Consider the following 27,262-nt stretch of genomic DNA (forward strand, 5'->3'; position numbering starts at 1 on the left):
CTTGTGTTAAACTGGATTTGTACATTGTGGCATTATATCAATATGGTGCTGAGCGATTAACTGAAATGTCAGTTGTTTTTAAACTAGTTGATCGATGTCTAATTTCACTTGTTTTTTTTCCTCTGCGCTCAATGCTTACATTACACTGCAGTTTCTCTAGAGACACATCAGCTCAATCCGCTCTGTGCGATTTAGCTGGCCAGTGTTCTACGTAGCTTAGCGCAGAAAACGTGCTAATTAACTACAATGATCATAATCCATTGCACGGTTATTTGTCTGGCCTGTTACTTTATTACACCTGCTACGTAAGATACTGAAGAATGTGTGATCAAAAGGGGAGGGTTACATAGCGAGGAAATCGTTTTCTGCAGTCATAAGTATGCCTTTACTTTGGCACAACTACTAAAATAGGACTTATCTGACTGCATGGACAACAGCTCTGTAGAGATGAGATGACTTGGACTGTAAATGGTGGTCATCAAATAAGACACGTGTAATATACAACAGCTGGAAATGTTATTAAAGCGATGTGAATAACTGATGGTTCGTAAATGATAAGCAGTCATGATCAGTCACTACCATCATTACATTTACATTTTAAGTCATTTAGCAGAAGCTCTTATCCAGAGCGACTTACAAATTGGTGCATTCACCTTATGATATCCAGTGGAACAGCCACTTTACAATAGTGCATCTAACTCTTTTAAGGGGGAGGGAGGGGTTAGAAGGATTACTTTATCCTATCCTAGTCATGGGACTTTGGTTTTATTCTGTTTACAACATTCAACCCGCATGGCGCGTAGTTCGTTTAATGATTTTAAAAAGGACATCCTCACGAAGCACTAATCGCTCGGCACTAGTATTGGATGACATTTCCATGAATAGTTGACTCCTAGCTCAGTTGCATTCTAGGTGGTCATCAGTATGACTAACGATGAGTTATTGGTTAAACATGATGATTCTGAGAATGGTTTCGCAATCTATGCTGACATTTGTGATGTCATGTTTCTCTTGGCTATCTGATTAACCCCTGTTCACACTAGACACTTTCAATTATATTACGTTCTGTTACACAGAATGTCATGTTAATATTCTCTATCTCAAAACATGCTCCGTCTCCCAGAGAGACTTGCTTCCAGCGTCCTGACCTGAGGGAAGAAGATATGGCTGGATCCCAATGAGATTGCAAACTCCTGTAAGTATTCAGCTAATTGATGGGAGATGAGTAATACAAAGCCATCGTGGAAGTCAGTTCCATCAGTGTGCATTAATGATGATTTCCTAGACTAGAGTCTCTGAATACAACATGAAGTTAACTTCACAGTGCACTGAAAATGCATGCTGGGTATCCTACCATTTAGGAAGTGCAAGTTCCTATTGAGTTCTAATGCTTTTCATTACTTTGCAGACAGAATGATGGATGTTTTCTGTCGCAAGACTCCAACCCATTGATGACCAAAGTTATACTTGGTAAGCATTCAATTATTTAGCTGTTCATGACAATATGCTTCAGATTACAAGTGGTTGTGATGCAATAATGCCATTAGTATCTTCAGTGTCTATGATGATTGCGATTTCGGTTCCTGAATTAAACTGATGCTTTCTCGCAGCGCACTGAGACAATGTCGTGAGAGATGTCGAGAGTAAATGATTTGAGTAGTCGTGGAGATGTATTCCTGTTCTCATTGTGAACGTCACATTCAAGATGTCAATTGGTTTGTCTTTCAGGATAATTGACAAGATGACGTCCCAGTGGTGTGCATTTGAAACTGCATCCGTTGATGGTGAGTTCTGACATCTCTGGGCGGGGAAATAGTTCCCAGGCACTTGCTTTAAGGTTGCTAGCTGGTTATTTTTGTTGAGAAATTCAGTTTGTTAAACATAGCAATTTGTCAGGACCGTATTGGATGATATTTCCATGAATAGTTGACTCCTAGCTCAGTTGCATTCTAGGTGGTCATCAGTATGACGAACGATGAAGAGTTAATGGTTAAACATGATGATTCTGAGAATGGTTTCGCAATCTATGCTGACATTTGTGATGTCATGTTTCTCTTGGCTATCTGATTTAACCTCTGTTCACACTAGACATTCAAGTTAGATTGTTATACATATTGTCATGTGTTAAAACTCTTTCCATCTCTAACACAGTGTGCTCAGGCTCCCAGAGAGACTTGCTTCCAGTGTCCTGCCCTGAGGGAAGGAGATATGGCTGGAACCCAATGAGATTGCAAACTCCTGTAAGTATTCAGCTAATTGATGGGAGAAGAGTAATACAAAGCCATCATGGAAGTTAGTTCCATCAGTGTGCATTAATGATGATTTCCTAGACTAGAGTCTCTGAATACAACATGAAGTTAACTTCACAGTGCACTGAAAATGCATACTGCGTGTCCTAACATGCATGAATTCAAAGTTTCTATTGATTCTAATGCTTTTCATTTACTTTGCAGACAGAAAGTGGGATGGAAGATGGATAAATTCTGTTGCAAGGCTCCCTTGATATTTGGTGAGCATTAAACTAATCGCCTTTGAGGTTTAGTGACTCCATGCCTCAGAGTACCATTAGCTGTGAAGCAATAATTCCCTAAACCGTAGATTAATGTATTTATCAAAGTACATATTTTTTGCTTGTCGGTGATGTTTACTACAGTAACGTATTTGAGTTTAACGACCATGAGAATACTTTACATGCACTACCATCTGAGACATAAAGCAACCTCGTTGAATCATCTGAACCCCTGGTTATGGCAATTGTCTTGACTTGGATGTGTTTCTTACCTTCCCAGGTCCCTGCTGCCTGATGGAAATCTACTTGGCTGCCATTGTGGCAAAGCGAGTTCTGCTGGATGAGTGAAGGCCTATTTATTTCCAATTAATACCCATCTTTTGACTGATCAAGGAGTACATCATCACTTGAGGTGTGTATTTTTTTAATAGGGCTGTTAAACAATTTGATTATTAATTGCATTTTCTTTAAAAGCAGTGCCTTGAGTTACAATCAAAGTATGCCTTTATGGGACAAACACAATATAATCGATCAGAAACCAAGTGCTACCCATGTTTAAGTAGACCTACTCTTATAAATGTTCTTCAATGTTACACTTTCTGGGCGTGTGCCTGTACTCTAGTACTGTTAACGCTTCAGGCATTCTCAAGGAGTGTTCTCCCAATTTCTAATTGGAGGGTAGACTACAGGGGGGAAATAACTGGCTCTATGCATACAAAGAGCTTTTAAAACCTGTCAAACAACGTTATGAATTCCACAACAGACCAGCCTGTCCAATATCGTATCGCAATGTTTTTCAAATTTATGTTTTTTTAATAATAAAAAGTTCTAACTGTTTTTTTTGTGTGCATAAACCTAGGGTGGCAACGCAGTTTTAATGGGGCTTTGTTAATTCTGATTTGGATTTATACTGTTCAATGAAACTTCAACCAAAAGTTGGACTTTAGTGAGCACTTTAAATGCAGTGTTAGACATGATAATTAATTAAAAAGCCAGGGAGGGGTTATTGTGACAGGGTAGGAAGCAAAGTGTTAGTCGGTTTCCCAGTGGACCCTATTTGTTACATAACATTTTTTGAGTCCTACTCTGGCTTTGTACTGAACAAATTCATGCGCACCTATTCTTCTGATTTTAGATAATGTTGCACAAACATGCTAATCTATGCCAGGACTAGTACCAGGCTGGATTAGCTAGCTACATTTGCTTTGACTAAACCAGCTAACCAGGGATTAGCATTAGCGTCTAACAATATGAAATACCCTCACTGTAGCGCGCAGTGTGAACACCTGCCAACGGGGCTGGTGAATTAGATGTTCTTGCCTGTATTTGTTTTTATGTTAGCTTTTGGTTATCCAGATAGGGGCAAAAAAATAACTATTTAGCAGTCTTATGGCTTGGCGGTAAACGCTGTTCAGAGCGTTGTCTATGACTGCTATTTCGGTTCCATAATTATTTACTTATTTTTGTGGTGCAGCCACTGACATGACATGTTAATTAAGCATATCCATTAGTCTTACCTCAAAGAATACGGTTGTCATTGATAACCTCCCCTAAATGATTTGCAATGGAAGGCCAGGACTTGGTTACGTTTCAGGCAACTGTTTCTTAAGGGAGATGTTGCTGAATTTTTCCATATGCACTTTGTAATGGTACTAATTGCTGCAATTTTACTTGCAGGTTTGCAATGTTGAGGTATTCCCCTGCCGAGACTACAGATGACACCAGGATCACTTGAGGACATTGACAGGTCAGTCAGTACAAAAGAAAGACAGTTCTGCTTTGTAGCTATGCCGTGGCTTTTGTGATGAATATACTAGAGTCCCTGATTTACTATGACACTTTCACAGTGCACTGACACACATTGCAATTTGTCATAAATTGTTCATATGCTACATGATTGTAACGCTGTGAAAATGTTTCTTAGGACTTGAGGGTGATGCCGACGCTTGTTGAAGAGCTTCAGTCATGAAACGACCTGCTAGCCAGGAGGCATTTCAATGTGTATTTCAATGTGTGGACTGTATCCATGGCTGTATTTTGTGCCAATGACGACTTTGGGGGATCAAATCAAAGTTAATTTGTCAAGTAATGTTGGTGGTGTTCCTCTTGGCGTTGTCTTTGGACTCCCTCCTACTACAGTTCCCCAAGTAAAGTACTTTGACAACTACTGATGTAAAAAAAAAAATGCTTTGGATAATGAATTTTAAAATGCCACCAATAAAAAGTAATTTGTGATTGCAGTATTTGAATAAAGAATGAATGGTCATCCTTGTACTATTTTGTGTGGGGGCATGGTTGTGGTTTCAAATTGTAGTATATTTTACCAACAAGAAAGGGGGAATCTGGGGTTACAGGTACAAAAGAATGCATACAAAGATTTCCACCCTCGGTCCCCATCTGCCTGCAGCCCTTTTCCTTCATGTTGGGGCTGCAGTTAAGTGTCTGGGGGCGAAGTTACAAAACATGTTTTGGCGTGCATGAAATGACATGCTTTGCGTTTCTTAGTGATCGATGCTTGAATCTCAAGATTACTGCTGGCAGGCAGCAATGCTGTGATTAATTGTTATTGTAGCTACCACCTACATTTTAACGGGTGGATACAGTTCCTATTAGACGTAATAACATGAACAGCGACAATGAATGGTAATAGTTGAGGCCTGGACAAATGTGCTCCACTGTCAAGAACGATCTCGGTTAACCGACATACAAATCGATATTTAGCCTAGTTGCTTTCAGGTCCACGTGGAAGGGGTGGTCTCGAAAGTGACCTTATGACTACGCAACCAGTTTTATTTTAATTGAAAGGTTGCCTTCTAGGTGGTTTTGAGGGAAACATCTGTGCGTTTGAGCGTTTCACACAAAGACAATGCAGCTATATGGAATATGTGTATTAGGTTCCTACCAGCTTTAAGGAATAGACTGGTTATCACACAAGGTACCGTATACACAATTATTTAAGCAGAGGATAGAATGGGCTCGGACTAAACTATATTGAAACAGAGGAGCAGTCAACTTGGCCCTTGTCTTTTGTTTCTGTTATCTCGGAAGTACGTAAACTGTTTCCGGTTTCAGGTGCGTTCTATTGTAGCTAGCTAGCGTCATTTATTAGCTAGGTTTGCACATAACCAGTATGCGGCTTTGCCGTTTTGACGTAAAATGTTTGCTAGCCACTTAGCTAATGTCGTATGGACACCTGTAAACTATCCCAGTCGATTCGTTGGAGGATCCCACAACGTTAAGATACACATTTGATTTGTCAAGCGAACGAGTCCACTGCCAAGTCCGTTCGATAGCTAACGTTACGTATACGTGGTGGGGGTCTTTGCTAGCTAGGCTACCGTCAAACTGTCTAAAGAGAACAAGGTGAGTGCCGCTTTTCCAACTCCCGACTTGATTTGTGACAACTGAATAACTTAATTTAACAAGACTAGTTGTCAAACTTTTGCCAAACATTTTTATGTGTAAAGATTATCTAGCTCCTATACCAGGCTAATGTCAGAAAAAGTAGCAAGTTATAGTAGCTAGCTGGTTAGCGGTGAATTTGTGAACTCACTTAGTTAACGTTAATTATCTTTGGAAGAGCTATAACTTATAATTGATGGACTCATATTGTAATGTTTCCCCTCCCCAGACCAAGAAGTGGAAAAGAGACTACACACAGATCAATTTGAAGATACATATATGTTCTGCTTTTCGTTAGGCTGAGGAACTCCAGAAAAACATTAATTGTCAAGAGTTGGAAGATTTGCTTGTTGCATTCCTCGACTAAACTAAGCAATGTTAGCTGGCCATGTACTTTAGAAAGAACCTTAACATATTATACAGACATGGCTAAGTATGTTTGTGTAGACTAGGCCTACTAAACTAGCCATTAGCTACATGTCTGTAATTCGTCCGGGTATTAGGGATTCTAAACTATTTATATCACTCCAAAACCAAAGGGGATCTTTTGGTATGGTTAATTTGTTTGACGTTAGCATGAAGCCCTCACTGTTATAAGAGCAAAATTTGTTAAAGCAAGGTGAAAGTCTTGGGGACGACATGTAGCTAGTGAGTACCCTCATTGGAATTTTCCCTTGGGCGTTGGTGTTGGTGGTTGGTTTCGATTTAACAACACCAGGTGTGTCATGTGACTTGTCCTGTGGTACACACTTCCCCTCTTATCATTCCCAGTGATCTCACGGCAAGGAGAGTTAATTTGACTCATCTAATGTACTCTAGCTAGGCTATAGTCTTAACAAAACCTCCAACAAAATCCTAAAACGGAAATAAATAATATAAAGTTTAACCCATTATTGCGTTCTCAATAACTCGTCATTGCAGTCCTTTAGTCCTTCTAAAATCCAGACAGAATTAAGGGTGCTAAATTAAGGGAGCTGACATGACAGCTGTAGTAGGAAGAGTTTGGGGGTGGGTGCGTCCAGCTATCTCCTACCGGCCCTGGGGCAGCAAAGCAGGACCTGACAAAACCATGAGGGACAAGCCAGTGACGGACGAGCAGCAGACGAGAGGCAGCTGGGGCTTGGGAGGGTTAACAACCTGGGTTTGGGGAGCCGGACAGAAAAGACAAACAAGTGAACAAACAACATTGATCGAAGAGTACTGGGAAGCAAGTGAGGAGAAAATCCAGTCCAGGGAAATTGAAGAGCTGGGTGTGGGAAAGCAGGAGGCTGAAGGGAAAGCAGAACATGGTGACTCCAGATGGTGGAATAAGGTTCTGCCATCCTCACCCTTATTCTGGCCGAGAACAGCTGAACCTGGTGGGCTAAGTCAGAGGAAATGTGTCAGTGGAGGATGGGACTCTGACAACGATGGAGAGTATTCTGACTATGGAACCCCTCCACTGTCTCCCACACCTAGCTCCTCATCAGCCTTCCGGTTCTTTGCACTCGCCTGGAATGGGGAAATAGTTCCGGAACAGTATGAGATCTGCTTCAACCTCCTTCGCCACCTGTTTGACCTGTTGGTGGTGGGCTTCCTGTGGACTGTGTCCCCCCCTACCAAGTTGGTCCTGGAGGTTCTAGGGGTCCAAGGAGGACTGAAGTTGTGGCTTCATGGAATGGCCATGTTTTCTGTCTCGACTGTTGGAATGGCGGGACTGCTTTGGTTGGTCCAAGAGTATCTTCTACAGTTTGCTCTGTTGTATGGCATCGTGCAAGCACTGGTCATCTCTGTCAGCATCCAGCAGAGTGTGATCCTAGGAGAGGGGGATGAGAAGTATGAAAAGGAGGTGGAGGAGGACGTGGAAGTGAGAGACGATGGGGAAGTTACAGAGATGTACTTGACTACGAAAGGAAAGATGATCCTTGAATGAAAGTTTGTTTTGGTAAGTTCTGTCAGTCTCTTCTCCCGCTTTCTCTCTGTTGGATTTTCTGGTCTCACTGTCCTGATGTGCATTGTTTTCCTGACTGTACTACAGCCTAAATGTACCTAGCATGTACAAGGACTCCACTCCTAACCTCATGATTGTATTTGTCTTTTGTTGTTCATCACTCATTATATACCTGTTTGTGGTAGTTCATATTAAGCAAGGGAGAAAAAAGCTCATGCTTATACACTGAACTAAAATATAAACACAACATGTAAAGTGTTGGTCCCATGTTTCATGAGCTGAAATAAAATATCCCAGAAATGTTCCATACGCACAAAACGCTTATTTCTCTCATATTTTGTGTACAGATTTGTTTACATCCCTGTTAGTGAGCCTTTCTCCTTTGCCAAGATAATCCACCTGACAGGTGTGGCATATCAAGAAGCTGATTAAACAGCATGATCATTACACAGGTCCACCTTGTGCTGGGGACAATAAAAGGCCACTCTAAAATGTGCAGTTTTGTCGCACAACACAATGCCACGGATGTCCCAAGTTTTCGGGGGGCATGCAATTGGCATGCTGACTGCAGGAATGTCCACCAGAGCTGTTGCCACAGAATTGAATATTAATTTCCCTACCATAAGCTGCCTCCAATGTCGTTTTAGAGAATTTGGTAGTATGTCCAACCAGCCTCACAACCACAGACCAGGACCTCCACATCTGGCTTCTTCACCTGCAGGATTGTCAGATGGGGGGGGGGGGGGTATTTCTGTCTGCATTCAAGCCCTTTTGTGGGTTAAAACTCATTTTAATTGGCTGGCCATGCCACTTCCCAGTCATGTGAAATCCATAGATTTGGGCTTCATACATTTATTTCAATTGACTGGTTTCCTTTATATGAGCTGTAATTCAGCAAAATCGTTGAAATTGTTGCATTTATATTTTTGTTCAGTGTAGAACAGTGATGTAGTTTCATGAGGTTATATTATTGTGGTTTCCATGGTTATTCAACTGTACAGACTATGCAGACTGTTCTTGTCTAGGTTGGCAATGTTCCCACTGCCACAAACTGCTCTGTTTGGAGCTATTTCAATCTACAGCCAACCACAAACTGCTCTGCTTGGAGCTATTTTAATCTTGAAACCAGAAAAAAAGAACTGACATTCTCCAAGTGGTGTGAAACCAGCTTGAACTAATGAAATATTTTTTCTAATGCATATCAATACAGTTTACATAGAGAGAGCAGTGTGATGTATGAAGAAAGGATGGGATTTTATTTGCCTGAAGGGGTGCTGCAATAACAGCCACAAGCAGCAACAGCAGGCCAAAATAACAGCCACAAGCAGCAACAGCAGGCCAAAATAACAGCCACAAGCAGCAACAGCAGGCCAAAATAACAGCCACAGCAGACCAAAATAACAGCCACAAGCAGCAACAGCAGGCCAAAATAACAGCCACAGCAGACCAAAATAACAGCCACAAGCAGCAACAGCAGGCCAAAATAACAGCCACAAGCAGCAACAGCAGGCCAAAATAACATCAGCAACAGGCCCACTGTTTTTGTCCTGCTGTTGTCATCCTAATGACTTTCCCATGTGATTTTGTCATGGTTAACTTGAGGCTATTTTAAGCATTTCAACCACTAACTGTTTACTGATCATTAGCTTTTTTCCCCCACAGACAATCATCTGACATGGAGGAAAGGGGGATGTTTCAAAAGCCTGACATGCAGGGATTGAGGGAAGTTGTTTTGAGAGCCTACCAATGCAAAGACAAAGACACATGAAGAGAGCTGAGCCCAGCTGACACTGCAATGAGGAACGGCAGAGGCTGGAGGACTTTAGGCTTACACTTCACCTCACTACTGTGATATTCAGTGGCGCTGAAGCAAAGCACACCCACTACAATCTTGGTCATCTAGGCCCAGTGATACCACTGTTGTCGTCTGGAGCCCAGTGATACCACTGTTGTCGTCTGGGGCCCAGTGATACCACTGTTGTCGTCTGGGGCCCAGTGATACCACTGTTGTCGTCTGGGGCCCAGTGATACCACTGTTGTCGTCAGGGGCCCAGTGATACCACTGTTGTCGTCTGGGGCCCAGTGATACCACTGTTGTCGTCTGGGGCCCAGTGATACCACTGTTGTCGTCTGGGGCCCAGTGATACCACTGTTGTCGTCAGGGGCCCAGTGATACCACTGTTGTCGTCTGGGGCCCAGTGATACCACTGTTGTCGTCTGGGGCCCAGTGATACCACTGTTGTCGTCTGGGGCCCAGTGATACCACTGTTGTCGTCTGGGGCCCAGTGATACCACTGTTGTCGTCAGGGGCCCAGTAATACCACTGTTGTCGTCTTAGCACAGTTCTATTGTTACAGAATCCTGTTTCCCAGTTCTATTGTTACAGAATCCTGTTTCCCTCTAGTTAGACTTCTTTTATGTTCATTTTGTATTGTTCAGATGAACTTTTGAATATCTACTTGACAGATACCAGCACTTTTTTCCCCCAGGTTTCTTTCAAAGCTTATTCCAAGCAGATTGTGTTTCTGTTAGTTTTTTTGGACATAAGGTTTATTTGCCTTGTATTTCTTTTCCTGTGCCTTAATATTTAATATGTAGTAGTATGCCTTAGTATATTATCCCTGTCTTTCTCCATCATAATCATAGTGTTATTTGCATTGTAAGTAAACTACACATTGAACATGTATTTATTTGTCTTGTCACACGTATATTCCTGTTTGAAAGGTACGCTACAGCCTTAGAAACACAACCGTTAAAATGTTTTATATATATATATCTTACAATTGTCCAGTAGCAAGTTTTGCACAATCACATACAAACCAGCAGTGATGCTCAGGACCACTAAATTCTACCTGCAAGATTTTTGTCTCTCAGCATGTCACAATCTACAGTATGCATGTGTAAGAAGAGGATTCTAACCAGTGGAGGCTGGTGGGAGGAGCTGTAGGAGGACGGGCTCATTGAAACGGAATAAATGGAACGTATCAAACATATAGAAACCACGTTTGACTCCATTCCACAATTCCATTTCAGCCATTACAATGAGCCCGTCCTCCTAGAGCTCCTCCCACCAGCCTCCACTGGTTCTCACCCACAATGCCCCTGTATTATAAAAGGTTTGAAGAACATTTCTAGTTTCTACAATGGCCTTTTCCAGATATTTTTGTATTTGTAGCAAAACATACAGTTATCACAACCTCACAGTGATGCAGAAAGTTATATGATATACTAATTGTGTACTGATAATGGGACCTTTAAATAGTGATACCACATCGGTGATTCCTCTCTGCCTTTTATCTCGTGTGTTTTAGTGTCACGTTTTGACTTGTTACTCCACGTGTTGTTTACAAAGAAAGATGTCTTGTACTGAGAATGTGCAATTCCCCCCCCCCCCCCAAGACAAGTGCTGGATCACTGTCAAAATGATGAGGCAGCAACACTACTACATGGAAACCCACCAGGGCCACGTTCAGTTGATCAAACGTTGCAGATAGAAATGCGACGAATAGAGCCGCCATGACTCCTTGTTCTACGTTTCAGAGAGGCATGTTTTGTTCTACATTGTATTTCTATCGTAACGTTCCACAACGGGTCATTCTGAATGCATCCCATGTCAACGTTGTGTTTTGTAAAGGAATGGATGTATACAACGTGTTGAGAAAATAAACTTTGGACCTGATACTGTCCTTCTAGATGTCTATACCCATTGCTGTACTGTATACTGACTCAGCCTGAAATATTTCCACTGGGTAAATAAATAAAGATGTGGCTTTTTATTTTCTTTAAGGTTGCTTTGCTGAATCTCAGAATTTCATTGGCCATGCCATGTGTGTGCTAATTTAGCTTTTAATACGCATGGTACTCATTACATAACACATTTGTAACTATAGGGATCTCCTATCTAATAAGGGGTACGTCCCAAAAGACACCCTATTACCTATATAGTGCACCAGAGACCTGGTCAAAAGTAGTGCACAATAGGGAATATGGTGCTATTTGGGATACACTATAGGGAATAGGGTGCTATTTGGGATGCATGCAAGGCAATGTGTCAGGTATTGAGAGCGCTGTGTCAATAGGATTCATACTTTTAGCAGCAGGACAGAGAAACACCAGAATAACCTCACTGATGCCATCAGAGCAGGTCCCTGAATGTGACCTGATTATTTTACTTATTTTTACTACGGTCTCCATGGCCACCAACCACTAATTCAGTCTTCCTCTGTGTTGACCTACTTTGTGAACTACAGTGAGATGAAGTAACTAAGGTACAGTACTGGAAACCTGAACTATCTTGTAGGTGGGGTTGATGGGAGATTTATTCATTAGTGCGCACTGTAGAAAAACATTTTGCAATGAAAATGAGCGTTTCTTATTGAACATGTTCTGGTAGTCTCTCCTCCTTTCGGCCCGTTTGCTCCCGTTTGGTTCCTAGTGAATATACCCCTGGCCTGAAATATCTCAGTACTGTAGGTGGGGTTGTTGGGAGATGGTCCACAACTAATAGAATAATAAACCAATGTTGAAATTTCCATGCAGCCTTGAAGAATCAATAACATGCACATACATCTCGTGTTCATCTCACGTAAGACACTTGGACAAAGTGATTTCAACACAGTTCAAACATTTTTTTTTAATTCACATTAAATCTGCTCTCATATGATTTATTTTATGTACAGAAAGGTGCTTCACCAATACAGTTAACATAGTACGTGTGTATCTGTTATAGAAAATGGTGGCTGTGGTGGGATAGTGTGTAATGCTTTATACATAGAGGTTGTCACAGATTAAGCACAGTAGTAGTAGTATTGTGTTTGGAACAACGGAGGATGAAGCCGTACACAGTGAAATGTTGTCAGTTGAGACATGAACACAGCCTGAGTGAGCAATTCACCATGCACCTTCTCCCTATTCATTAAAATACTATCTCTCCCATGCCTTTAGTTGAACTTTCTGATCGGGACTATTGTATGCAGGGTTCTCCAATATCTTATCATTTAAGGGCATGTTTTGTTCTTGATTGCAGGAAATGGCAGTTACAGGTGTTCAAAAAAAAGAAGGTACTCAGCAGCACCACTTTGTTTAAAAAAATATCCCGGGGAGAACCTCGACTGTATACCATGTGTTGTCCGACTTAATATATGTTCAGTGTAGTACGGAATGTACGCAGCAGCACCAAATACATTTAATTTATCTCATCTCATTGAAAAAAAAAATTTCTTCTGCTGTTCACAGCAGATTAAGCGCAATAGGTATGATGCAAAGCCTATAATTTCCAAAGGCAACTTTCTTTCCATAACCAATCAGCATGCAGCTTTAGTTAGTGCCAACGTTGCCCTAGTGCATTCCTTCTCAGAGGGGGATAATTAATTAAATGACCAAAAAGGATGTGTGATTTGTGAGCTTTTTCTGATAATTATAAGTTGACATCTCTCATCTCAACCTCATAAATACAAAATACTATATTATCCTTTCAACATCTTCTCTGAACCATTATAAGAAAGAATGTTTGACATCTCAGAATTTAAGACAATTTGCCACCAATTCTGTTCTTATTTGAAGTGCTGAGACTTATGTACTCAACACTCCTGAGGATTGTCTGTAAAGGATGGACAGAGTATACGGCATCAACACATTTTCACTGCACTCAACTAAAAGGTGATACGTAATGACTACAGCAATTTCACGTGAAAATAAGAAAAACAAGACCAGCTTATCTCAAAACTTCTCCTTAAAAGTTTCCCACAAAAAGCATATACAAAAATAAAAACTGTCCGAAATACTCCCCTAAACATCTTTAATGTTTACCGATAGACTACTGTTTATGTAAAAACAATGTGTCCATAAAACAAGAAGTGTTTGCTGTTTAAGTATTAATGGAGTTAAAAAAAAAATCATTACTTTGAAACAAAGATAAAAAAATAAATAAAAAAAAAACAGAAGCTTGCGTCCCAAATGGTAGTCTATTCCCTATAAAGTGCACTACTTTTGACCAGGGCCTTATACAGTAGCTTGCGAAAGTATTCATCCCCCTTGACATTTTTCCTATTTTGTTGCATTAAAACCTGGAATTAAAATTGATTTTGGGGGGGGGTTGTATCATTTGATTTATGCCTACCACTTTGAAGATGCAAAATATTTTTTGAGGTGAAACAAATAAGAAATAAGACAACAAAAAAAACAGAACATTTGAGCGTGCATAACTATTCACCCCCCCCCCCCCCCCCCAAAGTCAATACTTTGTAGAGCCACCCTTTGCAGCAACTACAGCTGCAAGTCTCTTGGGGTATGTCTCTATGAGCTTGGCACATCTAGCCACTGGGATTTTTGCCCATTCTTCCCAGGCAAAACTGCTCCAGCTCCTTTAAGTTGGATGGGTTCTGCTGGTGTACAGCAATCTTTAAGTCATACCACAGATTCTCAATTGGATTGAGGTTTGGGCTTTGACTAGGCCATTCCAAGACATTTAAATGTATCCCCTTAAACCACTTGAGTGTTGCTTTAGCAGTATGCTTTGGGTCATTTTCCTCTTGGATGGTGAACCTCCGTCCCAGTCTCAAATCTCTGGAAGACTGAAACAGGTTTCCCGCAAGAATTTCCCTGTATTTAGCGCCATCCATCATTCCTTCAATTCTGGCTAGTTTCCCAGTCCCTGCCAATGAAAAACATGCTGTTCTCGGGGTGATGAGAGGTGTTGGGTTTGCACAAGACAGCATTTTCTTTGATGGCCAAAAAGCTGAATTTATGTCTCATCTAACCAGAGTACCTTCTTCCATGTTTGGGGAGTCTCCCACATGACTTTTGGCGAACACCAAACGTGTTTGCTTATTTTTTCTTTATTTTTCTGGCCACTCTTCCGTAAGGCCCGGCTCTGGGGAGTGTACGGCTTAAAGTGGTCCTATGGACAGATACTCCAATCTCCGCTGTGGAGCTTTGCAGCTCCTTCAGGGTTATCTTTGTTGCCTCTCTGATTAATGCCCTCCTTGCCTGGTCCGTGAGTGTTGGTGGGCGGCCCTCTCTTGGCAGGTTTGTTGTGGTGCCATATTCTTTCGAATTTTTTTTTTTTTTTTTTTTTACAATGATTTTAATGGTGCTCCGTGGGATGTTCAAAGTTTCAGATATTTTTTTTGTAAACCAAACCAGATCTGTACTTCTCCACAACTTTGTCCCTGACCTGTTTGGAGAGCTCCTTGGTCTTCATGGTGCCGCTTGTTTGGTGGTGTTTCAGACTCTGGGGCCTTTTAGAACAGGTGTATGATCTCAGTATATATATGACAGATCATGTGACACTTAGATTGCACACAGGTGGACTTTATTTAACTAATTATGTGACTTCTGAAGGTAATTGGTTGCACCAGATCTTATTCAGGGGCTTCTTAGCAAAGGGGGTGGATACATATGCACGCACCATTTTTAATTTTGTTGTTGAAACAAGTAATTTTTTTCAATTCACATCATCAATTTGGACTATTTTGTTTAAGTCCATTACATGAAATCCAAATAAAAATCAATTTAAATGACAGGTTGTAATGGAACAAAATAGGAAAAATGCCAAGAGGGGTGAATACTTTTGACCAGGGCTGTATATAGGGAACAGGGTGTCAATTGGGACCCAGACCCAGTGGTAGCCTGGGTACTAGACTATTTATGCACTCTACAATGTTACATAATCATCTTTCCAAATCCTTGTTTGACAAGAAGGAACACTGTCTGGCACTCAGGCTAAGATACTGCCACATAATTAAGTAAAATCAAGTATTACGACAAATCAATAAATAAGGAAAAATATTATTTATAAAAATAAGGAAAATGATTGTACCCCTTTTTCTTATCAAACAGGCAGAAATATAGGCTCTCTCCCTCCCTCATTTTTATCTGTCGCGTCCTTTTCCTCTCAGGTACTGCAGTGACTGAACTAAATGAGAGCGTGTGTGTAGCAGTATAATGTGTCATTGTCATCGACTGAAGAACCCCTACGCTCCATTCCTCCCTCAGCACCATTCCTAATCATTAGTGGGCATGTGATCCCCCAGAGCTTGGAGGAACCGTACTCCCCCCACCCCCTCCTCTGTGTCCATGCCTGCCGTCTTTCCCATGTCCTAGAATGCAGTGTGCACTTCCACAGCCCTCGTCGCCGTCATCTCCCTCGCTTTCAGAGGAGGACTCCCCAAACTGTTTGGGCTTCTCGGAGACGCAGCAACCTGGGGGGGGGGGGGGGCGTCAAGAATACTCAGTCATCAGCCACCAATAATATCTAGAACTGCAGCATGCACAGGCCTATGTGTAGATAACATCACCCCCAGGTATCTATCGCAGAGAGCCAGCTGGGACGATGACAGAACAGATGACTGCATCTAAACAGTCGGGAAACAGGTGGGTAATGGACACTCACACTTGGAGGACCTCCTTCCCAGATGCTCGTTGTCCACTGTGTCGCTGGACCACTCCACCTTCTTGTCAGTCTTTCTCTTCCTCAGCTTGATGGTCAGGCTACGTCCCTCCTGAGAGACACGCAGAGAGGAGCCTGTGTTTGAGATTCACCTTCATACACATAACAGGCATTGGGTGTTTCTCTTGTCAACAGGGTCATGTAGCCAGTCAACATCATATTTACGTGTACTACTGGCAATGTACTAAACTTGACAGCTAGGCTAGATCAAGTGAAGTAAGAACAAATAATTTCGTCATGATTCTATGAGCTAGCTAACGGTTATTATGGCTGTGGTGCTAATGGTAACTAGCTAACTGTAGTTAGTTAAAATACCTAGCTAACGTTAGCTCCAATCTTTGGTGCGGCCACATGATGCATATCAACCTAGTTGTTATCTTTCTTCATCATATCATTCGCTAATTATAGCAGTTTCTATATCTAGCTTACCTGCTGGGGCGGTGGCGGTGTGTCAACTTGAACGGTCTCCGTTATCGTCTCGCTAGAAGTACCTGGCGCCTCCGCCATCCTGATATTAACTGTCGGTTTTGAGCTCGCACCAGCTGTCAACAAGCGAAATGTCAACTGACGTTATTTTATGAACAACAATCACTCTGTTTCTTCAATCAGACACGTTGAGTCGAATTAAACGTGATCAATCCTGTCGAGATACTCTGACTCCTCGTTGGACGTTCGACGAGAAGATTTTTGGGAAGGAATTCCCAGACGGACCACTTCCGGTTGCTCTCCGCACAAACGAGTCCGGTGGGAAGCGTAGAGCTTGTTGCACTTTTGCTATGGTTGTGACACGAAAGACATAGCTAGTCAATGAGAAACTGTAAAATCTGTTTAGGTTATCAGTTCCACATAATTCATAAAGTGTTTGATAAAGTGTCAAACAAATTACAATTAAGATATAGTGAACAAATGAGTTCATTCTCCGTTAGGTCGTAGTTGAAAGGTCGCAGCTAGTTTAACATGTCGGCGCCCACGAGCACATCATCTTGAAGGTAGAGCACATAATATTTATCATTCATTTGAATAATGTAGTCAACAGCGCTCAATCACTATATATTATTATGAGTATGACTATAAAACAGCAACGTAGCAAAGTGACAGAAGTCTCTGAAGAGGTGCATTTAAAATATTATTCTCTTGAGTCTATTTTACCCCAATGTATCACCTAGCTACAATTATCATTCATGCACTTATCCAGGCAGCGTAATTGGCAAACAGAAAGCAAATGCCTAGACCCTTGGAATGTTTGAAATGGATGATTGAAATGGATTTGAAAATGTCCCAGTGAAGGGACTCATGTAGTCGATGGGAAATCAGTGGCTGCATCATTTTCTTTACTTTCATTTTCTCTTGATTTGTTTTGCAGGAGATGTGGAGGTCCGCTTGTGGCCTCTCTGTGAGGGCAGCAGAGAGGGCAATACACAGAAAATGTTCACGTAGGCTCTATTCTCACAATGCGGCAAAACCTCCTCAATCAACTCCCGCTCTCCGGACCCAGGCTGAGAAAGAGAGGCGGAGGAGAGATAAGGAGAAGGCCATACTGAGCGGTCAACACAATGTAGGTGACCTCGCTCCTAGTTAGTGAACTCTTACACATAACAAACCAAGACATAGACTTGTTAGTTTTACATGAAAGTTAAATCCGTTTTCAGAATGTTGAAGATCAAGGAATGAAATGGAGTGAGAAAGAGAGGATTGCGTACAGAGTTTCAACACCTCCTGGGGAGAAGAAAGGTAATGAATGTCCTGAAGACTTTAGTGATGGAGGGAAAACATTGATACAGTTACATATCGGGATATTATTTTTGAAGATGTATATCTTATCGTTTTGACAATATCGCAATAATATTTTTGCGCTAGTTGGCAATACTCTAGTATTTTTCCTTCATAGCTTGTTTTCCATCTTTTCTCATCTTCTTTCCATCTTCTTTTTAAATAGGGAGCCAATGTGTTTTCAGCACTTTTATTTCCGTGACTGATCAAAACTCGTTCTCATGTCTCTGTCTTGTCTCTCTGCAGCAGACATCAAATCTCAATAAAAATCACAGTATCGAATTGCAATACATATAGAATCAGGAGAATAGCAATACATATGGTATCGGCACCAAAGTATCATGATAATATCGTTTCGGCACCAACATATCGTGATAATATCGTTTCGGCACCAAAAGTATCATGATAATATCGTTTCGGCACCAACATATCATGATAATATTGTATCGGCACCAACATATCATGATAAAATCATTTAGGCACCAACATATCGTGATAATATTGTTTCGGCACCAACATATCGTGATAATATCGTTTCGGCACCAAAAGTATCATGATAATATCGTTTCGGCACCAAAAGTATCATGATAATATTGTTTCGGCACCAACATATCGTGATAATATCGTTTCGGCACCAAAAGTATCATGATAATATTGTTTCGGCACCAACATATCGTGATAATATCGTTTCGGCACCAAAAGTATCATGATAATATTGTTTCGGCACCAACATATCGTGATAATATCGTTTCGGCACCAGCACATCGTGATAATATCATTTCGGGACCAAAAGTATCGTGATAATATCATAGCGTGATAATATCGTATCGTGAGGTCCCTGGCAATTCCTAGTCCTAAAAGACTTACACCCTAGTCCTGTCATGAACGCAGAGATCAGGCTGGTTTCACTGGGATAATACAGAAAGTAGTCGCTTGCTCCCGTTGCCACACTCTCTCGCTAAATAAATTCCTCTCTTCTTATTCACTCTGACCATCCCTTGTTTAGACACCACCGTGCCCTTCCCTTCGTCCTACAGTCCTGAGTATGTGGAGAGCAGTTGGTACCAGTGGTGGGAGAAAGAAGGCTTCTTCACCCCAGAGATCAATGTAAGAGAATAGAGCATTATAATAAGCCATATTTTAAACTGCATGATGACGCTCCCATGTTAGGAACAATCCATGCAGACAACACAGCTCTAATAACAATGTATGTGATAGTGCTCTAATAGTTAGATTTAGTCTAATGCCCATGTTATTTTTTTGTTTGTATCAACGTTTAGGACAGACTGCCACATGCTGTGAATCACTCCTTCTCCATGTGTATCCCTCCGCCTAATGTGACTGGCACGCTGCACCTCGGCCATGCACTCACAGTGGCCATAGAGGATGCATTGGTCCGCTGGTAACTATTTCTCACCGACAGTAATAGAATCAGTTGGATTGAGACGTTTCTTGTTTTGGCTGAAATGAAATGGCACCACATCACATTCCTATCCATCGTATGAGAACTCTCAGAGCTGAAATGAAATGGCACCACATCACATTCCTATCCGTCGTATGAGAACTCTCAGAGCTGAAATGAAATGGCACCACATCACATTCCTATCCGTCGTATGAGAACTCTCAGAGCTGAAATGAAATGGCACCACATCACATTCCTATCCGTCGTATGAGAACTCTCAGAGCTGAAATGAAATAGCACCACATCACATTCCTATCCGTCGTATGAGAACTCTCAGAGCTGAAATGAAATGGCACCACATCACATTCCTATCCGTCGTATGAGAACTCTCAGAGCTGAAATGAAATGGCACCACATCACATTCCTATCCGTCGTATGAGAACTCTCAGAGCTGAAATGAAATGGCACCACATCACATTCCTATCCGTCGTATGAGAACTCTCAGAGCTGAAATGAAATGGCACCACATCACATTCCTATCCGTCGTATGAGAACTCTCAGAGCTGAAATGAAATGGCACCACATCACATTCCTATCCATCGTATGAGAACTCTCAGAGCTGAAATGAAATGGCACCACATCACATTCCTATCCGTCGTATGAGAACTCTGAGCTGAAATGAAATGGCACCACATCACATTCCTATCCGTCGTATGAGAACTCTCAGAGCTGAAATGAAATGGCACCACATCACATTCCTATCCGTCGTATGAGAACTCTCAGAGCTGAAATGAAATGGCACCACATCACATTCCTATCCGTCGTATGAGAACTCTCAGAGCTGAAATGAAATGGCACCACATCACATTCCTATCCGTCGTATGAGAACTCTCAGAGCTGAAATGAAATGGCACCACATCACATTCCTATCCATCGTATGAGAACTCTCAGAGCTGAAATGAAATGGCACCACATCACATTCCTATCCGTCGTATGAGAACTCTGAGCTGAAATGAAATGGCACCACATCACATTCCTATCCGTCGTATGAGAACTCTCAGAGCTGAAATGAAATGGCACCACATCACATTCCTATCCGTCGTATGAGAACTCTCAGAGCTGAAATGAAATGGCACCACATCACATTCCTATCCGTCGTATGAGAACTCTCAGAGCTGAAATGAAATGGCACCACATCACATTCCTATCCGTCGTATGAGAACTCTCAGAGCTGAAATGTGTTGCTTTTTGAATGGCTAATGTATTTGACATGTTTTAGGAGATCTGATGAAGTGTATTGTTGTACTGATTGAATGTGTGGTTGTATCAGGAGGAGGATGCAGGGCTACAAAGTTCTCTGGGTACCAGGCTGTGACCATGCAGGCATCGCTACACAGGTATGTCTCCCTAACCTGGCTATCCTTATTATCTTTCAGATTCGCTTCTCTTTCAAGCTAAATATAAAACCTGTGTCCAACCTTCTGTTCTTAATCTCAGACAGTGGTGGAGAGGAGGTTGTTTAGGGAACGAGGGAAGCGAAGACAGGACCTCAGCAGGGAGGAGTTTCTAAAGGAGGTGTGGACGTGGAAGAAAGAGTGAGTATGAGGTCCCTTTCTGTCCTCTCTTATTGTTTGTCTCTCTCTTTTTCTCTCTCCCTTTTTCTTTCTCTCTCTCTCCTCTGCCTGCTGTTCTGTCTCACACTGCTTTCCACTGTCATTAGTAGAATCCTACAACTATCCATCTTCTTAATTAGATAAAGCAAGATGATTCTATTTTCATATTTGGTTCTGTCTCTGTGTTCCAGTAAGGGTTCTGTCTGTCTGTGTGTTCCAGTAAGGGTTCTGTCTGTCTGTGTGTTCCAGTAAGGGTTCTGTCTGTCTGTGTGTTCCAGTAAGGGTTCTGTCTCTGTGTTCCAGTAAGGGTTCTGTCTGTCTGTGTGTTCCAGTACGGGTTCTGTCTGTCTGTGTGTTCCAGTACAGGTTCTGTCTGTCTGTGTGTTCCAGTACGGGTTCTGTCTCTGTGTTCCAGTAAGGGTTCTGTCTGTCTGTGTTCCAGTAAGGGTTCTGTTTGTGTGTTCCAGAAAGGGTTCTGTCTGTCTGTGTGTTCCAGTACGGGTTCTGTCTGTCTGTCTGTGTTCCAGTACAGGTTCTGTTTGTGTGTTCCAGTAAGGGTTATGTCTGTCTGTGTGTTCCAGTGCGGGTTCTGTCTGTCTGTGTGTTCCAGTAAGGGTTCTGTCTGTCTGTGTGTTCCAGTAAGGGTTCTGTCTGTCTGTGTGTTCCAGTACAGGTTCTGTCTGTCTGTGTGTTCCAGTACAGGTTCTGTCTGTCTGTGTGTTCCAGTAAGGGTTCTGTCTGTCTGTGTGTTCCAGTAAGGGTTCTGTCTGTCTGTGTGTTCCAGTACGGGTTCTGTCTGTCTGTGTGTTCCAGTACGGGTTCTGTCTGTCTGTGTGTTCCAGTACGGGTTCTGTCTGTCTGTGTGTTCCAGTACGGGTTCTGTCTGTCTGTGTGTTCCAGTATGGGCTCTGTCTGTGTGTTCCAGTAAGGGTTCTGTCTGTGTTCCAGGAAGGGGGAGGAGATCTATCACCAGCTGAGGGAACTTGGTGCGTCTCTGGACTGGAGCAGAGCCTGCTTCACCATGGATCCAGTAAGACAGTACTATTACACTACAACATCACAGACTCACTGGCCTTGTGGTTAGAATGTCCGCCCTGAGATTGGATGGTTGGGAGTTCGATCCCCAGCCAAGTCTTACCAGAGACTGTAAAAATGGGACCCTATGAGTCTCTGCTCAGCACTCAGCATTAAGGAAATAGATTGGAGATACGGCCCTGTCCAGAGGGTGTACTGTACATCAAGTTACATCACGCTACAGAAACAGGAGATAGACTAGTGTCCTGTCCAGGGGGTGTACATCACGCTACAGAAACAGGAGATAGACTAGTGTCCTGTTCAGGGGGTGTACCTCACGCTACAGAAACAGGAGATAGACTAGTGTCCTGTTCAGGGGGTGTACATCACGCTACAGAAACAGGAGATAGACTAGTGTCCTGTTCAGGGGGTGTACATCATGCTACAGAAACAGGAGATAGACTAGTGTCCTGTCCAGGGGGTGTACCTCACGCTACAGAAACAGGAGATAGACTAGTGTCCTGTTCAGGGGGTGTACATCACGCTACAGAAACAGGAGATAGACTAGTGTCCTGTCCAGGGGGTGTACATCACGCTACAGAAACAGGAGATAGACTAGTGTCCTGTCCAGGGGGTGTACATCACGCTACAGAAACAGGAGATAGACTAGTGTCCTGTTCAGGGGGTGTACATCACGCTACAGAAACAGGAGATAGACTAGTGTCCTGTCCAGGGGGTGTACATCACGCTACAGAAACAGGAGATAGACTAGTGTCCTGTCCAGGGGGTGTACATCACGCTACAGAAACAGGAGATAGACTAGTGTCCTGTTCAGGGGGTGTACATCACGCTACAGAAACAGGAGATAGACTAGTGTCCTGTCCAGGGGGTGTACATCACGCTACAGAAACAGGAGATAGACTAGTGTCCTGTCCAGGGGGTGTACATCACGCTACAGAAACAGGAGATAGACTAGTGTCCTGTCCAGGGGGTGTACATCACGCTACAGAAACAGGAGATAGACTAGTGTCCTGTCCAGGGGGTGTACCTCACGCTACAGAAACAGGAGATAGACTAGTGTCCTGTTCAGGGGGTGTACATCACGCTACAGAAACAGGAGATAGACTAGTGTCCTGTTCAGGGGGTGTACATCACGCTACAGAAACAGGAGATAGACTAGTGTCCTGTTCAGGGGGTGTACCTCACGCTACAGAAACAGGAGATAGACTAGTGTCCTGTTCAGGGGCTGTACCTCACGCTACAGAAACAGGAGATAGACTAGTGTCCTGTCCAGGGGGTGTACATCACGCTACAGAAACAGGAGATAGACTAGTGTCCTGTTCAGGGGGTGTACATCACGCTACAGAAACAGGAGATAGACTAGTGTCCTGTTCAGGGGGTGTACCTCACGCTACAGAAACAGGAGATAGACTAGTGTCCTGTTCAGGGGGTGTACATCACGCTACAGAAACAGGAGATAGACTAGTGTCCTGTCCAGGGGGTGTACATCACGCTACAGAAACAAGAGATAGACTAGTGTCCTGTTCAGGGGGTGTACATCACGCTACAGAAACAGGAGATAGACTAGTGTCCTGTCCAGGGGGTGTACATCACGCTACAGAAACAGGAGATAGACTAGTGTCCTGTTCAGGGGGTGTACATCACGCTACAGAAACAGGAGATAGACTAGTGTCCTGTCCAGGGGGTGTACATCACGCTACAGAATCAGGAGATAGACTAGTGTCCTGTTCAGGGGGTGTACATCACGCTACAGAAACAGGAGATAGACTAGTGTCCTGTTCAGGGGGTGTACATCACGCTACAGAAACAGGAGATAGACTAGTGTCCTGTCCAGGGGGTGTACATCACGCTACAGAAACAGGAGATAGACTAGTGTCCTGTTCAGGGGGTGTACATCACGCTACAGAAACAGGAGATAGACTAGTGTCCTGTTCAGGGGGTGTACATCACGCTACAGAAACAGGAGATAGACTAGTGTCCTGTCCAGGGGGTGTACATCACGCTACAGAAACAGGAGATAGACTAGTGTCCTGTTCAGGGGGTGTACATCACGCTACAGAAACAGGAGATAGACTAGTGTCCTGTTCAGGGGGTGTACATCACGCTACAGAAACAGGAGATAGACTAGTGTCCTGTTCAGGGGGTGTACATCACGCTACAGAAACAGGAGATAGACTAGTGTCCTGTTCAGGGGGTGTACATCACGCTACAGAAACAGGAGATAGACTAGTGTCCTGTTCAGGGGGTGTACATCACGCTACAGAAACAGGAGATAGACTAGCGTCCTGTTCAGGGGGTGTACATCACGCTACAGAAACAGGAGATAGACTAGCGTCCTGTTCAGGGGGTGTACATCACGCTACAGAAACAGGAGATAGACTAGTGTCCTGTCCAGGGGGTGTACATCACGCTACAGAAACAGGAGATAGACTAGTGTCCTGTTCAGGGGGTGTACATCACGCTACAGAAACAGGAGATAGACTAGCGTCCTGTTCAGGGGGTGTACATCACGCTACAGAAACAGGAGATAGACTAGTGTCCTGTTCAGGGGGTGTACATCACGCTACAGAAACAGGAGATAGACTAGTGTCCTGTCCAGGGGGTGTACATCACGCTACAGAAACAGGAGATAGACTAGTGTCCTGTTCAGGGGGTGTACATCACGCTACAGAAACAGGAGATAGACTAGTGTCCTGTCCAGGGGGTGTACATCACGCTACAGAAACAGGAGATAGACTAGTGTCCTGTTCAGGGGGTGTACATCACGCTACAGAAACAGGAGATAGACTAGTGTCCTGTCCAGGGGGTGTACATCACGCTACAGAAACAAGAGATAGACTAGTGTCCTGTTCAGGGGGTGTACATCACGCTACAGAAACAGGAGATAGACTAGTGTCCTGTTCAGGGGGTGTACATCACGCTACAGAAACAAGAGATAGACTAGTGTCCTGTTCAGGGGGTGTACATCACGCTACAGAAACAGGAGATAGACTAGTGTCCTGTTCAGGGGGTGTACATCACGCTACAGAAACAGGAGATAGACTAGTGTCCTGTTCAGGGGGTGTACATCACGCTACAGAAACAGGAGATAGACTAGTGTCCTGTTCAGGGGGTGTACATCACGCTACAGAAACAGGAGATAGACTAGTGTCCTGTTCAGGGGGTGTACATCACGCTACAGAAACAAGAGATAGACTAGTGTCCTGTTCAGGGGCTGTACCTCACGCTACAGAAACAGGAGATAGACTAGTGTCCTGTTCAGGGGCTGTACCTCACGCTACAGAAACAGGAGATAGACTAGTGTCCTGTCCAGGGGGTGTACATCACGCTACAGAAACAAGAGATAGACTAGTGTCCTGTTCAGGGGGTGTACATCACGCTACAGAAACAGGAGATAGACTAGTGTCCTGTTCAGGGGGTGTACATCACGCTACAGAAACAAGAGATAGACTAGTGTCCTGTTCAGGGGGTGTACATCACGCTACAGAAACAGGAGATAGACTAGTGTCCTGTTCAGGGGGTGTACATCACGCTACAGAAACAGGAGATAGACTAGTGTCCTGTTCAGGGGGTGTACATCACGCTACAGAAACAGGAGATAGACTAGTGTCCTGTTCAGGGGGTGTACATCACGCTACAGAAACAGGAGATAGACTAGTGTCCTGTTCAGGGGGTGTACATCACGCTACAGAAACAGGAGATAGACTAGTGTCCTGTCCAGGGGGTGTACATCACGCTACAGAAACAGGAGATAGACTAGTGTCCTGTTCAGGGGGTGTACATCACGCTACAGAAACAAGAGATAGACTAGTGTCCTGTTCAGGGGGTGTACATCACGCTACAGAAACAGGAGATAGACTAGTGTCCTGTTCAGGGGGTGTACATCACGCTACAGAAACAGGAGATAGACTAGTGTCCTGTCCAGGGGGTGTACATCACGCTACAGAAACAGGAGATAGACTAGTGTCCTGTCCAGGGGGTGTACATCACGCTACAGAAACAGGAGATAGACTAGTGTCCTGTCCAGGGGGTGTACATCACGCTACAGAAACAGGAGATAGACTAGTGTCCTGTCCAGGGGGTGTACCTCACGCTACAGAAACAGGAGATAGACTAGTGTCCTGTTCAGGGGGTGTACATCACGCTACAGAAACAGGAGATAGACTAGTGTCCTGTTCAGGGGGTGTACATCACGCTACAGAAACAGGAGATAGACTAGTGTCCTGTTCAGGGGGTGTACCTCACGCTACAGAAACAGGAGATAGACTAGTGTCCTGTTCAGGGGCTGTACCTCACGCTACAGAAACAGGAGATAGACTAGTGTCCTGTCCAGGGGGTGTACATCACGCTACAGAAACAGGAGATAGACTAGTGTCCTGTCCAGGGGGTGTACATCACGCTACAGAAACAGGAGATAGACTAGTGTCCTGTCCAGGGGGTGTACATCACGCTACAGAAACAGGAGATAGACTAGTGTCCTGTTCAGGGGGTGTACATCACGCTACAGAAACAGGAGATAGACTAGTGTCCTGTCCAGGGGGTGTACATCACGCTACATAAACAGGAGATAGACTAGTGTCCTGTTCAGGGGGTGTACATCACGCTACAGAAACAGGAGATAGACTAGTGTCCTGTCCAGGGGGTGTACATCACGCTACAGAAACAGGAGATAGACTAGTGTCCTGTCCAGGGGGTGTACATCACGCTACAGAAACAGGAGATAGACTAGTGTCCTGTTCAGGGGGTGTACATCACGCTACAGAAACAGGAGATAGACTAGTGTCCTGTTCAGGGGGTGTACATCACGCTACAGAAACAGGAGATAGACTAGTGTCCTGTTCAGGGGGTGTACATCACGCTACAGAAACAGGAGATAGACTAGTGTCCTGTTCAGGGGGTGTACATCATGCTACAGAAACAGGAGATAGACTAGTGTCCTGTCCAGGGGGTGTACCTCACGCTACAGAAACAGGAGATAGACTAGTGTCCTGTTCAGGGGGTGTACATCACGCTACAGAAACAGGAGATAGACTAGTGTCCTGTCCAGGGGGTGTACATCACGCTACAGAAACAGGAGATAGACTAGTGTCCTGTCCAGGGGGTGTACATCACGCTACAGAAACAGGAGATAGACTAGTGTCCTGTTCAGGGG

At 43.4% G+C, this 27,262-nt stretch overlaps 3 protein-coding genes and 3 non-coding genes across 6 annotated transcripts in view; 5 read left to right on the plus strand and 1 right to left on the minus strand.

The window, feature by feature from the left end:
* The first annotated feature begins 947 nt into the window (after nt 1–947).
* On the plus strand, nt 948–1,027 carry LOC139555422 (small nucleolar RNA SNORD53/SNORD92). Its single transcript, XR_011671004.1, has one exon. It is a non-coding gene; the product is annotated as a small nucleolar RNA SNORD53/SNORD92 (small nucleolar RNA).
* A 964-nt stretch (nt 1,028–1,991) lies between these two features.
* Nucleotides 1,992–2,071, plus strand: LOC139555420 (small nucleolar RNA SNORD53/SNORD92). Its single transcript, XR_011671002.1, has one exon. It is a non-coding gene; the product is annotated as a small nucleolar RNA SNORD53/SNORD92 (small nucleolar RNA).
* A 559-nt stretch (nt 2,072–2,630) lies between these two features.
* LOC139555412 (small nucleolar RNA Z195/SNORD33/SNORD32 family) lies at nt 2,631–2,713 on the plus strand. Its single transcript, XR_011670994.1, has one exon. It is a non-coding gene; the product is annotated as a small nucleolar RNA Z195/SNORD33/SNORD32 family (small nucleolar RNA).
* Nucleotides 2,714–5,643: 2,930 nt separating this feature from the next.
* On the plus strand, nt 5,644–10,599 carry LOC139555285 (uncharacterized protein C6orf47-like). Its single transcript, XM_071368969.1, has 3 exons — nt 5,644–5,872; nt 6,141–7,835; nt 9,504–10,599. The coding sequence occupies exon 2, from the start codon at nt 6,891–6,893 to the stop codon at nt 7,821–7,823; it is 933 nt and encodes a 310-aa protein (XP_071225070.1). The 5' UTR covers nt 5,644–5,872; nt 6,141–6,890; the 3' UTR covers nt 7,824–7,835; nt 9,504–10,599.
* Nucleotides 10,600–14,895: 4,296 nt separating this feature from the next.
* On the minus strand, nt 14,896–17,038 carry ppp1r11 (protein phosphatase 1, regulatory (inhibitor) subunit 11). The gene is made up of 3 exons (XM_071368989.1): nt 16,720–17,038; nt 16,234–16,342; nt 14,896–16,042 (listed from the first exon to the last, which is right to left on the minus strand). The coding sequence occupies exons 1-3, from the start codon at nt 16,795–16,797 to the stop codon at nt 15,852–15,854; spliced, it is 378 nt and encodes a 125-aa protein (XP_071225090.1). The 5' UTR covers nt 16,798–17,038; the 3' UTR covers nt 14,896–15,851.
* Nucleotides 17,039–17,052: 14 nt separating this feature from the next.
* vars2 (valyl-tRNA synthetase 2, mitochondrial) overlaps nt 17,053–27,262 on the plus strand; it is a 34,954-nt gene continuing 24,744 nt past the window's right edge. The window contains exons 1-8 of the mRNA XM_071368982.1: nt 17,053–17,279; nt 17,654–17,845; nt 17,940–18,021; nt 19,067–19,167; nt 19,341–19,462; nt 20,793–20,859; nt 20,960–21,057; nt 22,024–22,105. Coding sequence (XP_071225083.1) covers nt 17,657–17,845; nt 17,940–18,021; nt 19,067–19,167; nt 19,341–19,462; nt 20,793–20,859; nt 20,960–21,057; nt 22,024–22,105 — 741 coding nt within the window. The 5' untranslated portion in view covers nt 17,053–17,279; nt 17,654–17,656. The remainder of the gene's footprint in view (nt 17,280–17,653; nt 17,846–17,939; nt 18,022–19,066; nt 19,168–19,340; nt 19,463–20,792; nt 20,860–20,959; nt 21,058–22,023; nt 22,106–27,262) is intronic.

This window comes from Salvelinus alpinus, chromosome 26 (assembly GCF_045679555.1).
Source record: "Salvelinus alpinus chromosome 26, SLU_Salpinus.1, whole genome shotgun sequence".
Taxonomy (NCBI): Eukaryota; Metazoa; Chordata; class Actinopteri; order Salmoniformes; family Salmonidae; genus Salvelinus; species Salvelinus alpinus.

Excerpts from the sequence above, each read along its gene's own strand:
- ppp1r11 (XM_071368989.1), bottom strand. The coding sequence starts at position 16,797 with ATGGCGGAGGCGCCAGGTACTTCTAGCGAGACGATAACGGAGACCGTT. Across the intron at positions 16,343-16,719 it reads CACCGCCACCGCCCCAGCAG|GAGGGACGTAGCCTGACCAT; the intron begins GTAAGCTAGATA and ends CGTGTCTCTCAG. Across the intron at positions 16,043-16,233 it reads GGGAAGGAGGTCCTCCAAGT|GTTGCTGCGTCTCCGAGAAG; the intron begins GTGAGTGTCCAT and ends CCCCCCCCCCAG.
- LOC139555285 (XM_071368969.1), top strand. The coding sequence starts at position 6,891 with ATGACAGCTGTAGTAGGAAGAGTTTGGGGGTGGGTGCGTCCAGCTATC.